The 15,155-nt window shown below is 44.9% G+C and overlaps 1 protein-coding gene across 3 annotated transcripts; it reads left to right on the top strand.

Moving 5' to 3' along the window:
* The first annotated feature begins 4,515 nt into the window (after window positions 1-4,515).
* BRF2 (BRF2 RNA polymerase III transcription initiation factor subunit) lies at window positions 4,516-14,780 on the top strand. Of its 3 annotated transcripts, none has more exons than XM_066639809.1 (5): window positions 4,516-4,560; window positions 6,430-6,592; window positions 8,353-8,412; window positions 9,414-9,735; window positions 12,248-14,780. In XM_066639809.1, the coding sequence occupies exons 2-5, from the start codon at window positions 6,439-6,441 to the stop codon at window positions 12,960-12,962; spliced, it is 1,251 nt and encodes a 416-aa protein (XP_066495906.1). In that variant the 5' UTR covers window positions 4,516-4,560; window positions 6,430-6,438; the 3' UTR covers window positions 12,963-14,780. The 3 variants fall into 3 exon arrangements, with proteins under 3 accessions (XP_066495906.1, XP_066495907.1, XP_066495905.1); XM_066639810.1 differs by lacking the exon at window positions 4,516-4,560 and adding an exon at window positions 4,688-4,766; XM_066639808.1 differs by lacking the exon at window positions 4,516-4,560 and adding an exon at window positions 5,264-5,558.
* The last annotated feature ends 375 nt before the right edge of the window (window positions 14,781-15,155 follow it).

The raw sequence follows: 15,155 nt of genomic DNA, 5'->3' as shown, positions 1-15,155 counted from the left end.
AATGCTGCACCATCATACCTTTCACTCTTCTGTCTCTTTTCCACCTATCTCCCTTCCCAACACATTTCCTTCATTTACTGTAATTATACACCCTCTTTTATTGACCTCTGCCATCCCACCATTTTACTAATCGCCCACCTAACATGTTTTTGCTGTTTTACACTGATCTTGACAAGGTTGACTCAGTTCTCTGTGGTGAACTCATAGATGCTCATTATTAAGCATGTCAAAGTGTGTTTATATTCTTAGAATGATCTCTTGTATTTCTTACACTGGTTTATATGTTGCTGTAAATAGCACAAGCATGTAAAATGTTAGGGGAAAGCAGCTTGGAGGCATTCAAGCATGTAGCTCCAGTTCATCTTTTTTTCTTGCATGCATGAGCATTAATTATGACCCAGGCACCAAGTCCAACCCTAGGTGACTCAGCCAATGTTGATGACAGAGCATCCCATAATAGAAGCTGGCTCACCATACCCACCGATGCCCCATGGTGCTTGGATTGCTTTTCATATTTACCCACTGAACTAAATCAAACAATTCAGGTGTTAAAGCACTTGGTTTGTTAAACTGCATATTAAGTGGTCTATAATCATTTAAGGTCAGATGCACACTTAGCAGTTAAAAATAAAATAAAATTCTCTAGTTGGGGCAGTTAATGTGAAACCTGCCAAGTCAGTGTTGACAATACTGAGCTAGAATGACTAATGGTCTGATTTGGTACAAGGTAGCTTATGACCTGTATAAGGCAACAAGAAAACTTGCCTAGGTTTAAGAGCTTGTGCATAATTCTGATCCTGCAAGTCATGTCCTGGGCAAGGTGTGGTGCAATATGATCCCTCTGTAACCACAGGAAATCCTGCTCCTCCCACTCTTCATCTTTGAATTCACCAGACATTCATCGGACACTTAAGCCTAAAGCAAGTTGGATAATACCTCTTATTAAGACAAAAGCATCAATTAGGGAGCAAGCTTTTGAATTTTCTCAGATGGAGTGTTAAGCGCAAAAAAGAAAGGGGGTAGGAGCTGGGTGAGAGTCTTCACTGGATGTAATGGAAAGGTCCATCTACAACTATGATTATCTTGAAAAGGTGTGGCGATGTTATATGGACTTGGGTGGTAGGTGTAAAGATCACTCCTGTCTGTAATGAAAGCTATCAGCCTAAAATTTCTCTTTAAAAGTATAGGACCCAGCAGTTGTTTGGCTCCTGTAAGACAGAGACCAGAAGTAGGGTCTCTTAGCTCTTGAAAACAAGTTGTTTTTTTTTTTTTTTTAAATTGATTAGAGGTTAATTGCTACTGTAGTTTGAACAAGCATGAGACTTGACCAAGCACCTGTCCCCTCTCATCTTCATTGCCCCCCTAACGTGGAGAAGATGGTGTCAACCTTTGACTCCATCTCTTCCTTTCCAAAGCCAGAACCAGGGGACATCCACTAAAACTGAATGTTGGGAGAGTTAGGACAGACAAAATAAAATATTGCTTTACTCAGTGTGTGGTTAGTCTGTGGAACTCCTTGCCACAGGATGTGTTGATGGCCTGGATGCCTTTAAAAGGGAATTGGACAGATTGATGGAGGAAAAGATCATCGCAGGTTACAATCCACGATGGATATGTGCAACCTCCTCTGCCAAAAAGAAGCAGAGGCTGGCACACAGCTGGGTGTTTTTTTTTTGGGGGGGGGGGGCAGCATGTGGCATGCTGTCTCAGGTGCTGGGAGGTCTTGGGCTGGCCATGAGGCCAAGGGAAATTGGCCCCACATAGCTCATGTTCCAGCAGCATTCAGTATGCTGCCATCCTTTTTGCTTGTCACACTGGGATCCCCTTTGATGCTGGCGTCTTTCATCAGTCTTTCTTGAACCTTCATGGCTGTACAAATGCAACATACATAGACTAAATTTGCAAGTCAATCTTATGAATGTCTACTCAGAAGAGAGCCTCATTGAGGTCAATGGAACTTACCCCTAGGTAAGTGTGTATAGGACTGAAGATTTACAATTTTTTGCTGACAATGGCGCCATCTGCTGGTTTGCAGTTGGCACATACAGCAGGACCCAATTCATTTCATTCCAGGTTGTCCTGATAGGCACAGTTCATCTCCTGGCTGGGATGGAGAACATGTAATCCAGCATTTCTCAAACTGTGGGTTGGGACCCACCTTATAAACCAATTTCAGTTGGGTCACATAGCACCTAGCTCAGCTGCCATTGAAAATACAGAGCTGAAAATACAGGGTTCAGAGCTGCTGGGAAAGGCGGGCTCCTGGTAGTACAGAGGCATGTTGCTTTGCCCTGAATAGGTGGGAAGATGGGATGCTGGAAAGGGGTGGAAGGCTTGTGTGGTTGGAGAAGGATCCAAGTCTACATTGTGCTTTGACTTCCAAGCTGGAATGTTCAAAGTCTGAGCTATGCAAAATAACAGCATGAGCGCACTGTGTAATTTTACAATCTTATACATTGTATAGGGAGGTGGGTTTTTTGGTGAGAATTCTGTGACTGCCCTTGCTGGTTTCTATGGATCCCCAGGCAGCCCTGGCTCACATTTTGGAAACCACTGATGTACAGGTTACCAGATATAAAGGGAAATAGAGTGCCTCAACCTTCAGCCTTTGTATAGAAGAGGGAAGTTGGGCAGATGCTGCTTTTTAAACCCTTCCATGCTGAGCTGCACCTGCCCAAATTCCCCCTTCTATACAATGGTTGAAGACTGAGGCACTCTGCCCCCCTTTGGTCACCTTACTATTAAGAGAAGCAGGGTGGGCTGGTGGGGATGCCTATTCTTCTAGGGCAGGGGTGTCCAAAGTTTTTGGCAGGAGGGCCACATCGTCTCTCTGACACTGTGTCATAAGAACATAAGAACAGCCCCACTGCATCAGGCCATAGGCCCATCTAGTCCAGCTTCCTGTATCTCACAGCGGCCCACCAAATGCCCTAGGGAGCACACCAGATAACAAGAGACCTCATCCTGGTGCCCTCTCTTCCATCTGACATACCCATTTCTAAAATCAGGTTGCGCATACACATCATGGCTTGTACCTCGTAATGGATTTTTTCTCCAGAAACTTGTCCAATCCCCTTTTAAAGGCATCCAGGCCAGTCGCCATCACCACATCCTGTGGCAAGGAGTTCCACAGACCAACCACCCGCTGAGTAAAGAAATATTTTCTTTTGTCTGTTCTGACTCTCCCAACACTCAATTTTAGGGGATGTCCCCTGGTTCTGGTGTTATGTGAGAGTGTAAAGAGCCTCTCTCTATCCACTCTGTCCATCCCCTGCATAATTTTATATGTCTCAATCATGTCCCCCATCAGGTGTCTCTTCTAGGCTGAAGAAGCCCAAACACCATAGCCTTTCCTCATAAGGAAGGTGCCCCAGCCCCGTTATCATCTTAGTTGCTCTCTTTTGCACCTTTTCCATTTCCACTATGTCTTTTTTGAGATGCGGTGACCAGAACTGAACACAATACTCCAGGTGTGGCCTTACCATAGATTTGTACAATGGCATTATAATATTAGCTGTTTTGTTCTCAATACCTTTCCTGATGATCGGGGGCCGGAGAACAAAAGAATTAATTTACATTTAAAGTTTGAATAAATTTACATAAGTTTACATAAATTAATATAATAGAGGTGGAACTTACACGAATGAAGGTCTTGCAATAGCTCAAGGCCTGTAACAGGCCTTGCACAAAGCAAGGCTGGTCTTTACTTTGCTGCCGCTACTGCATCACAAATGTGAAACAGCAAGCAGTGGAGGAAGCCCTCATCCCACAGCTAACACAAGAGGTCAAACAATCACCCTCACTCTGAGAGCAGTTGCATTGGGCCAGTGCGGGCTCCAGTAAATTTCCGGAGGGCCAGAGGCTCATTGGGGACTGGGGTGTCCCTGAGGGCCGCATTGGGAGTCCTCGAGGGCTGCAAATGGCCGGGGTTTGGGCACCCCTGTTGTAGGGCAATGGTGCCAAACAAGGCTGGTGGGCTGAATGTGGCCTCCAGAAGCAATTTATCTGGCCCCTGTTGTAATTGGGCCCTCCCAGATCTGGAAATTATGAACAAGGTTGGCACACTTTCTCTCCTGTCATTTGCAGCTAATGGGTTTCTATCTGAGAACAAAAGAACTTATTTCTGGGCATCATCAGCTTCATGTTGTCACATTCTGTATAATGACATCACTCTCTGCTTAATGATGTCACTCTCCACGTAATGACATTGCTTTCTACTTAATGATATCACTCTCCACTTAATGATGTCACTTTCTGCTTAGTGACGTCACTGCGACGTCACTCTGCTCAATGACGTCACTTCTTGCACTCCAGCAGGCCCCCAGGGACGCTAGCTTCGGTCCCCTGTTTGACACCCCTGTTCTAGGGCTGTGCTGAATGGAGCGCCTAAGGCTCTGCAGCGGAACCTTTCCTCCGCGCGCCCCATTTCCCCACGGAGAGGTTTCAGGGACTGGCCGCGCCACTCCTGTTTGCGTAATCGTCATGGTGACCGCCCGGAAGTGCCTCGTCCGGCGTTGAAAAGGTTCCCCCAAGTAGCAACTTCCGCCTCCCCAGAAGACGGTGAGTGGGGACGTTCGGCAGGGGGAGGGGGTTTCGACGTCAGGCTGGGCAGGGGGGCGGCTGCTGCGGCCGCTGCTGAGCTGGCAGGCTCCCTGCTGAGCGCTGCCAAGTACTGAGCCTCCCTGGCAGGCTGTGGGCCGGGCTGTGCTCTGAGCTGGCGGTGCCTGGGCTGCCCCTGCAGGAAGGGGAGGGCGGCTTGTCGGGAGGTGTGTGTAGAGTTCCTTCATGAAAGCAGCAAAGTAGGTGGTATAGCAGACACAGGTGGTGCAGGCCCAGCAGACTGTGGTATCAACTGTTTTTATTCCAGCGGTCCATTTTAATAAATTATATTTATAAATAACAGTCGCTTTAAAAATGTACTACGTAGCTGATATAATCTTAGCAGGTGCAGGTGTTATAGTCTCAGCAAATACAGGTGGTGTAGTCTCAGCAGACTGTGGTGTCAACTGTTTTTATTCCAAGGGCCCATTTTAATAAACTATATTTATAAATAATAGTCACTTTAAAAATGTACTATGTAGCTGGTATAATCTTAGCAGATGCAGGTGATATAATCTCAGAAGATTGTGGTGTTATCTGTTTTTATTCCAAGGGCACATTTTAATAGATTACAATTATAAATAATAATAATAATAACAACAGGTATTTATATACCGCCTTTCTTGGTCTTTATTCAAGACTTTATTCAAGGCGGTTTACATAGGCAGGCTGATTAAATCCCCATAGGGATTTTTACAATTGAAAGAAGGTTCTATCTTTCAAGAACCACAACAGTCCAGGTGTTTCACTCTGATCTGGTTTCACATTCTGGCCTCCATCCTCCCACGCTCAGAGCAGATGGAATCGCTCGGCTTCAGCTTGTCAGCTGCTTCAAGGTCGCACGGTGCCAGTGGCCTCGAACTGGCGACCTTGTGGATGTTATCTTCAGGCAGACGGAGGCTCTACCCTCTAGACCAGACCTCCTGCCCTAAATAATAATCACTTTGAAAATGTACTAGGTAGGTGGTATAGTCTCAGCAGATTGTGGTGTCATTTGTTTTAATAAATTGTAATCATAAGTAATAATCACTTCAAAAATGTAGTTTTTTTAAGTCATGATGGGTGCAATTCTAACTAACTTTGCCGCACTGACATAGTTGTGCCAATGTGGCATGCACTGCATCCTGCAGTGGGGAGGCAGTCAAGGAGGCTTCCTCAAGGTAAGGGCGTGTTTGTTACCTTACCATGGGGCTGCATTGCAGCTAAGTCAGTGCTGGAAAGATGAGTAGGATTGTGCCTGATGTCTCTGTTCAGGAGATGTAGAAAGAAAAATACAACACTTTGTCAGTGCTGAGGTTTGATAAAGCTCTTCCAAGTCTGAAGAAATCCTGATTTTGTCATGAGCTTTGCCTTTTTGATATGAAATTATATATTATGGGATATATCCCAAGAAAGTGAATCTTAACAAAGCACCATTGAAATCTGTAGTTAACCATGACTGACTTCTCTTGTGAACTTCATTGGTGCTTCATCAGATTCACTCTTTTGGGCATGATCCTAGATCTTCAAACCAGTAGACAGCTAATTTGCTAGAGGAAACAAAGGGATCTCTCTTCCTTTCTTCCTGGTATGGAAATTTATGATCCTTGGCAAACAGTATCTTAGCAATGACAGTGGCTTTCAAATTTGGCATCCTGATATGTGAGTAAAGCCATGAACATTGGCAATTATTTTTAATTATGCCAACTGTGCCAAGGAGATGGTGGGTAACAGAGAGAGAAATTGGCAACTCTTCCTCAAGTGCTCTGTTGGAAATGTTCTGATGGAATAGAACTGTCTCATACTTCTGAGAGATGAGCTAGATGTTTTGTATTTGGCTTTTGCTTTCAGATAGCTAAGATGTCAGGCCAAAGGAAGTGTCCGGACTGTGGCTCCTTAGAAATTGTGGAGGACTCTCACTATGCTCAGAACCAGCTTGTGTGCGCAGACTGCGGTTTTATTCTGACTGAAGGGCTTCTCACAACCACATATGCCGATGAAGAGCATTTGCAAGGTGAGACAAAGCATATCAAAACTCTGGGCAATTTGCGTCCTGAAGGGTGCTTTGTGATGATGAGATTAAAATTATGCTTCAGCTCTAAGCATTTTCATTTGGAAACAAGGTTCATTGAAATTTGGGGAGCTTATTCACTGGGATGTGTGCTTGGGGAAAGGTTATAGCTTAGGGGAAGGAACTCTTTGCCACAGGAGGTGGTGATGGCATTTGGCCTAAATGCCTTTAAAAGGGATTGGACAGATTTCTGGGGAAAAATGTCCATCCCTGGTTACAAGCCATGACGGGTATGTGCAGCCTCCTGGTTTTAGAAGTAGACAGAATGCCCGATGCAAGGGAGGGCACCAGGATGCAGGTCTCTTGTTGTCTTGTATACTCCGAGGCATTCTGGTGGGCTACTGTGATGTACTGTGACAGGAAGCTGAACTAGATGAGCCTTTGGCCTGAAACAGTGGGGCTCTTCTTATGTTCTTATGTACTAGACTTCTTTGGCAAATATAGAAAAATCACATACCACTTACAATTCGCTATTATGTTCCTATTTGTCCAATCTTATTTTGTAATTCATTCATTCGTTTTTCTTGAGGATTTAGGATTAGTAAAACCGATTTACAATATGAAAATTATTTTAATGTGAAACATCTTTTGATTCTCCACCACTTCATTCAACTCACTTAACTTGCTAGCAGTTATAGGATTCAAGGGATTGTGAACGGGATATTGCGTATGATTATGAGTGTTTCAGTTCCCTTTCCCACAGTCACACCCAGAAAGTCACTCTGCAGAGATCAGGGGACCCAGAGTGGTGTTCCATGAGATGCATTTGGGCTTGGGTAAGATCAGCACCGATCTTGTTTCCAAGACTGGCATAGCAACAGAAAGCATTCTGTGTACCAACTAATCTAACTCCTTGTCATGAGACTGAATATACTGAAAGCATTTGTATCATGGCCTTCATTCTAACCAAGGAAACAATTATTTTTCTCTGACGGTGATGCCGTTTTCCATATTTATAAGCTGGCACCATCTTTCTTAATTAGCAGTAACCAGAACTGAACATTCTGTTCTGCATTAGTGATTTCTTATAGTAGCCCCCTCCTCTGGTGCTTGGAATACTTTATGGCAGTGGTTCTCAAATTTTTAGCACCAGGACCCACTTTTTAGAATGAGAATCTGTCAGGACCCACCGGAAGTGATGTCATGACCGGAAGTGACATCATCAAGCAGGAAAATTTTTAACAATCCTAGGCTGCAATCCTACCCACACTTACCCAGGAGTAAGTTCTCTTTACTATCATTGTTAAAAGAATATACATAGTAGCTTGTTAAAAGTACATGTCTGTCACATTTCCCCTAATGCAGTCACATACCATGGTAGCATCAAGTCTAATATATTAAAGATAAATTATTAAAATGAATGGGGACCCACCTCAAATTGGCTCGTGACCCACCTAGTGGGTCCTGGCCCACAGTTTGAGAAATACTGATTTAAAGGAAGATAAAAAGTAGAATACTCGGAGAAGCAAGTCCCATGGTGTTGTAGGGCCACCATAACAACAGCTCAGTATTCTGCCACTTCAAAGCAAGATGGTGAGACATCATCCTCTCCTTGTGTGTTTTGAGTGCAGATAGCTCTCCAGGTGACAGTTATGAGGTAGCTCTCAAATGTAGCTGTGCTCTACACCGACCATGAGTTTGCAAACTGTATTATAAGCTGTGAACTGAGTAGTTTCGCTTGATGCATGTTTTTTTTTTTCCAGAGGTGACTTATTCACGAAGTACTGGTCAGAGTGAGCAACAGAGCCGCTCTCTGCAGAGAGGTAAGCATTTGTTATTGCTCTTGCATCTTTGCCGTTCAGCAGAAATGGGTGCTTAGTAAGACTTAGGAGCACATTAGTATTTTGCTCCATGTATTGCATTGGCTTTCAGACACAATTCGAAGCACTGGTTATTACCTGTAAATCTCTATTTGGTTTGGGATCCAGGTATCTGTATTTTCCCACACCAGCCTGCATGTGCCCTGCATTCATCTTCAGAGGTCCTGCTTCATGTCCCACAACTCACTGAAGCACAGTTGGTGGAGGCACAGGGGAGAGCTTTTTTAGTGGCAGTCCCCTGGAATTTCCCTTCCCATAGGCTTGGCTGACCCCCACACCGCCCATTGCTCTACAGGCAGTGAAGACTTCCCTGTTTTGGTTTGCCTTCTCTTAAGGCTTTTGGAGGTGGGGGCGATTGTTGTTTGATCAGTAGGTTTTTGGGGGGGGGCGGGCTGTTGCCACTGTTCTAATTAGTTGACTGTAAATGTTTTAAATTGTTTTTAGTATTTGTCTGCCTTTTATCTGCCTTAAAGAGTGGTCTTTTTAATGGAATCAAAAGGTTGCTAGAAATATTTAAAACAAGAAAATGATGATACACCATATCTGACATCCAGACAGGACACTCCTGCTGCTTTTTCTAAAATCAAGGAAGAATTTGCCTTCTTTTTTAGACCATTCTCTTTTCTGAGGGCAAGGTAGATATCCCCCATGCTAAGATTAAGAAGAGCCCCACTGGATCAGGCCAAATGCCTGATTCCATTTCCGCTATATCTTTTCTGAGCTATGGCGACCAGATCTGAACCAGATCTACTCCAGGTGTGACAATACCATCCGTTTGTACAATGGCATTATAATATTGGCCATTTTAGTCTCAATCCCTTTTTTAAAATTATCTCAAGCTGGCTTTTATATGGGCAGGGCCTCAGTTTGAAAGCTGCAGAAGTATTTATGTATACATAAATGCTTTTTAAAAAGCCCTGTCCTGCATTTCCTCTCCGCCTCAGGAATCAGACGTGTCCGGGATCTCTGCAAAGTTCTCTGGCTTCCTGCTTTGTTTGAAGACACAGCCGTGTCCTATTACCAGCAGGCCATCAATCGTCCCTGCTTCTGCTTGGCCAGCTTGGAGAGAAAGGAGATTCTTGTGGGCTGCTGTGTCTTTGCAACGTGCCGGCAACATAACTGGCCTCTGACCATGGGCACTGTCTCTGTGCTTCTCTATGCAAACAAGGAGCTCTTTGCCAGGACCTACTTACGTTTCCTGAAAGAGCTGGAACTGGATGTGCCTGCTTTGAGCTTGATAGATCTGGTAAAAACTCACCTCAACAGGTATGATAAAGTTCTTGGGGTCTTCCAGAGATCAGAGGCTTCGCATATTTATTCTCGAGTGTTCCGGGGCCCATAAATCTTATCAACAGCACTGGTTCCCTCCCATTATCTCTGGGAGGCTCTCATTGTTCCTAGTTATTAAGATGCTTGTCCTAGTCATATACCTTGCTGGCTGCTTCCTGCCTGCGTACAAGACACCTATATATTACCCTTCCTTCAAGGAGCTCAAGATGGGGTACATGGCTCCACTCCTTTTTTAAACTTCACAACCACCCAGTGAGGTAAGCTGGGCTGAAAGGGAGCAACTGGCCCAAAATCATGGGGGTATGAACCTGAATCTTTCTCATTTGAATTCAACTCTAGCCAGAATGCCAGACTCTTGCCAGCAGGAGCTAACAACAACAACAGTATTTATATACAGCTTTTCAACAGAAAGTTCACAAAGCGGTTTACAGAGAAAATCAAATATCTAATGGTTCCCTGTCCCAAAAGGGCTCACAATCTAGAAAGATGCAACGCCAGCAGATAGCCAATAGAAAAGACACTGCTGGGGTGAGGTGGGCCAGTTACTCTCCCCCTGCTAAATAAAAGAGGAGCACCCACTTGAAAAAGTGCCTCTTAACCAGTTAGCAGGGGTTAAGTAAGGAAGTCTGGGACATAGTTCTGGGGAAAGCATGTCTCATGGTGATGTGCTTCTCTGCCTCGAACAAGACACTTGAGACACATTGTGCCACCTGTGAGCATGCTCTCTTGGTATGTTCTAAAGGAGGGCTTCGGCTAGCAGCTGACTGTTCAGAATGTTACTTTTTCTGTTCAAACACAGCTGACTGTGACATGCAGTCCCCACTCTGGGTCCCTCCCATTGACTTCTGTACACTTCAGAGAAAAGAAGTTAAAAGTAGTCCTCTAGCCTCAAAACTTGGCAGTCTTATGTTATGTTGCAACAAAGGAAGAGCATTTCCTAATTGTTCCCCTCCCACCTCCTGCAGTTCTTCACAACCTCTCCCTTCCCCCAGCTTGTATAAATACTTAATAGCTTTACTTTGCAAACCAGCAGCAATTGCTCTGTTGCCTAAGGAAACCCACAAGGCAGCCTCTGTGGACATTATTTCACCTCACCCCATCTACATTCTCCAGAACAGGCAATGCCAATTCTCTGCCAAAGAATTTTACTCTCTTTAATGAGAACATATTATGCTGACTTTCAATATATTTGTAGATATTGGGCCAAATTCTGCTCCTGGGATGCACATTGTTAGCCTATTTGAAATGTTTTGCCAGAGTCATAGATGCAGGACGTAGAGGTCCTTTCTAGGTTGAGGTTCCTGGAATTAGCATCCAGGAGTGTAGGACGAGGAGCCAAGCAGGACGTAGGGGCCCCTTTGCCAAGACTTTTAAGGCTTTGTGAGGCTGTCTGGGTTCAAGTTTCTGTCTGTGGCTGGGGAGTAGTGGGGAGCAAGAAACTTCATTTTAGAAACAAAGAATGAAGAATTCTGCTCCTGTGACCCCGTTTCATGCTTATTCTGAAAACTTGCCTAGTTTTTTGTTTTTTTTTTAAGAGAAAAGCAGGTTCCTGGTGTAATATACAGATACAATTTAAATCAGATTTTAGTCCAAAAGCGGCTCAAGCAAAAATGTAAGCTATATGCAGGCCTGTTGAAGGTATGATTACTTCTTTCGCTGCTTGACTTGTTGGCATATTTTATATATCTCTCCCATGCATGTGGCACTTTTACATAGAGTGAGCAGACAGGTTTCAAGGGATTTGCAACAGAGGCGGAGTAGAGAAAGTTTATACAATTTTTTCAGTTACACAAACTCAGTTTCACTAAGGAGTGGAAGCTAAGGCACAATGCAAAAATTTCATGGGAAAAGTGGATTTCAAGAAGGGATTTGAAAGTGGTGAGTGAGGAAGCATCCCATGAGTGTTTCCAGAAGAAATGGAGCACAAGGAGAAATGATGGAGTCATTTGAGGGAGCAAGATACCTTTGGGCAGTTGAGGGCGGTGGAGCTGAACATCACAAGTAGGAATATCATGGGGTAGGGGAGGCAGGGAGGTCATGTAGAGTTTTCAGAGTAAGGACAAGGAGCTTGTAATGGATCAAAGAGCAAAGAAGAAGCCAGCAAAGGGATTTTGGGGGAGGTGCAACATGGTCACAGTGATGAGTGAGATCTCTGTTCCCCTCCACAAAATGCAATACAGTGGGCCATCAGTATCCGCGGGAATTTGTTCCCAGAGTCCCTATGGATACTGCTTTCTGCAGATAATTGAACCCGCAGAAGGGCCTCACAGGATCTCCCAGATGTGAATGGAAGTGCCTTTCAGTTGCATAAGGGAGTTCCTTGAGGCCCTCCAGATGCGGGCTTGGCACCTGCATTGAGTCAAATCTGCAGGTTCAAAACCTAAGGATAAGGAGGGCCAACTGTAGTTTGTGCATAGCCTTGCCTTGCCTCCCTCACTTCAGGCAGAGTGGTTTGCTTGTGTGACATTCCTGTTTTTTGTTTTTCCAGCTTCACGCTTTTCCAGAATTCAGCAAACGTCCCCCCCAAATTTCTAGAAGACAAGGAGCAGCTGGTGGCGAGGACGATCCAGATTGTGGAGCTTGCCAGCGAGACGTGGCTAGTGACCGGTCGGCACCCCATCCCCATTGTGACGGCAGCGGCTTACCTGGCTTGGCAGTCCCTGCGGCCCGTCGGCCGCCTCACTTGCACCCTTTCCCAGTTTTGCAAGATTGCCAAGACAGACCTGCCACGGCCAGCCCACCGAAGGCTGAAGGAGCTGCATAACATCCTCCTTCAGATGAGTTCTCAGCTGGCCTGGCTGCGAGTGTTGAAGGTGGACAGGAGGACTGTGGTGAAGTATGTGGGTGACCTGCTGCGACACCGCCGTGTGCTCCTGCAAGCCGCCTTCCGCAAGGCCGATACCGTTGAAGATGATGGTCCAGAAAGCTCAGAACCCGTAAAATCGCAGGCGAGAGAAACGGGGAGCCCTGCAGCAGAGGAGGAGGCCTCCCATGCAGGTGAGAAGCAGGTGCTCAACAGTCAACAGCCACTGTTGCTCCCACCATGTGTCCTGTGTCCAAGGAAGAGGCTGCGAGCTCCTAATCCAGGCCCCGAGAGTTCTGCCATCACTGGAGATGAGCCCATTTTGGACAGCGAGATAGAGCAGTATATCCGGACCCCAGAAGAAAAGGAACTATTTTGCAAGGCTCAGGCCTGCCTGTGACACTGAACTTGCAGGTGTTATTCATGGAAGAGCACAGTAAGTGATGGCAGCTTCTTCTTCCATGCTATCCTTGTAACCAATGTCCTGTTTCCATCCTGATTCTGGGAATCCTGTCTTTGATAGAGGTAGGTGGTGGGGGCATTCCAATAAAGCACCAACTTTGGCCCCTTTCCCAGTATGTTTGCTGAGCTCTGCAATTTACTTTAGAAACAGCTGCTACTTTCTGACTTTCCTAGTGAAACCAAAATGGTATCCAAAGTGCCTCTTCTGCATTTGTAGTTACTGATGGGGAGATTGACCCTGGAATAGTTTGGACTTGGTGGTGGTGATGTTGATGACCAAATTTTTCCCTGTCTTGAAAGGGCCATTTGATCCTTCCCTTTGAAACAGATTACTGTTACATTACTACACTTATGAGTGTGTATGTTGCTTGAAAGGTGTGGGAGCCTCTGTGGGGCTCCTTCCCATGCTGCTCGAGGAATGTTTGACAGCAAGTGATTATGGAGACGAGGGGTTTTGTGCGGTTCCTTCCAGTGATGTCCCTGCCCCAGGAGAGAGCCATCAGTGTAGGAAGTGACCACATCAGTCTGCCTGTACAGAATTGGTTTGCTTTAATTCTTACCAGTATGGCGAGGGTAGGAAAGGGCTGGAGTGGTTTCTGTGCATTTTGGTAATGGATTGATCAGGCCAGAACTGGGACATTTTTGTATCTGCAGGACTACAGTAACAGTTTATTAAGCCCAGTTAGTGACAGGCAAATACTGCTTCCCCTGATGAGTATAGAGTTCCCCATGATGAGTACAGTTTGACAAGCAGCTGCTCTGTACTCTATACTGCTCTAGACTCATCCCCATGATGATTATAGAGTGACAGGCAGCTGCTTCTTCCCCATGGTGAGTATGAATATAGAGTATGATGAGTATAGAGTAACTGCAGCCAGGTCTGCTTGACAATTCAGCAAAAGACATAGAGTGAAAAAGATACAGCCAATCAGAGCCAAGAAATGCAAATATACCGAAAGTAAAGCCAATCGGAGACACTGTTTTGAGTGTGTGTTTGCCCTACACGTTTTGAGTTCTTGGTAAGCTTAGGAGGGTGGTGTTGTCATCTGTATGAAAATTTGCACGCAGCTTGTCTTGGACATGTTCCTGTCCTACAGGACCTTCCGGCATAAGTCTATTAATTGTCATGCTGGGCATATTGGCTTCCGTTTCATCAGGTCAACAGTTGGTAGCAAATTAGTTAACTCCCTGATCAATGGAGTTGTTTAGTCTCTCTTCTCCCCCCCCACCCCTTGCGCTAGTGAAGCACAAGCCCTCTTGATCAAAGACAACTAGATGTGACTTGTTTAATAGCTGTCCCTCTGATGGTCACTTGCAGGCACGAGCTGCTGTTTAACTAGGACATATCTCCGTTCCAGACGGAATCTGTAAAAGCCTGACTTTTATGACCGACAAGATCTTCATTTGTGTGGGTTGTGGGTGCATCAGTCAAACGAGAATTCCAACTGCCAACTTCTTAGATGTTGCAAATCTCTTTAATATATTAAACAGGAAACATCTGCTAGAAACAGTTCATTTATATAAAATGCAATAAAAAAAATCACCCTTTAAAAAATGCTTTTCTTTGGCACAGTTGTCTCTTTAAAAAGTGTTCCATTTGATATGTCATTTGCTCATAATGTAAACAGACAAGAGAGAAAAGAACTAATACAAAGCTTTTCTGATAATACTGTTTCCATGTAGCAGGCATATATATTTCAGCATTGCCAATAACATGTGGGTTGCAGTACTGACATATAAATGATTTAGGCTTTATTAAATACGACACATATAAAATCACAAAGGAATTTTCATACAGGTGGGGAAACAAGAGGGAGCTAGGCTGAGGGAAGCACTTGTCAAAACCATGGTGAGTAGAAAAGAGGTGGCTGGAGTAAGAGTTTTTGGAAGATCTAGGGGATAAAGAGAATTAAGTGCTTTATAACTCTTTGATGGCTGTAGCTCTTGGAGCCACCGCAGATCATAGTGCTGGCTCTGCCAGTTTGGTTTGTGGCACTGCGCCGGGTGTGAGAGGCTGAAATTTTTTTTTGCCTTTCCTTGGAGGTAGCTTTGAGCAGACAAGGTAACTGTAAGTGTCTGTTTGGCTGGGCTGGAAAGCAGTCACCTCTGTCCCTTGCCTAGGTGAAAGGGC

This window comes from Tiliqua scincoides, chromosome 11, assembly GCF_035046505.1.
Source record: "Tiliqua scincoides isolate rTilSci1 chromosome 11, rTilSci1.hap2, whole genome shotgun sequence".
NCBI lineage: Eukaryota > Metazoa > Chordata > Lepidosauria > Squamata > Scincidae > Tiliqua > Tiliqua scincoides.
The sequence above is the reverse complement of the archived record's forward strand: the minus strand, read 5'-3'. Positions and strand labels throughout refer to the sequence as shown.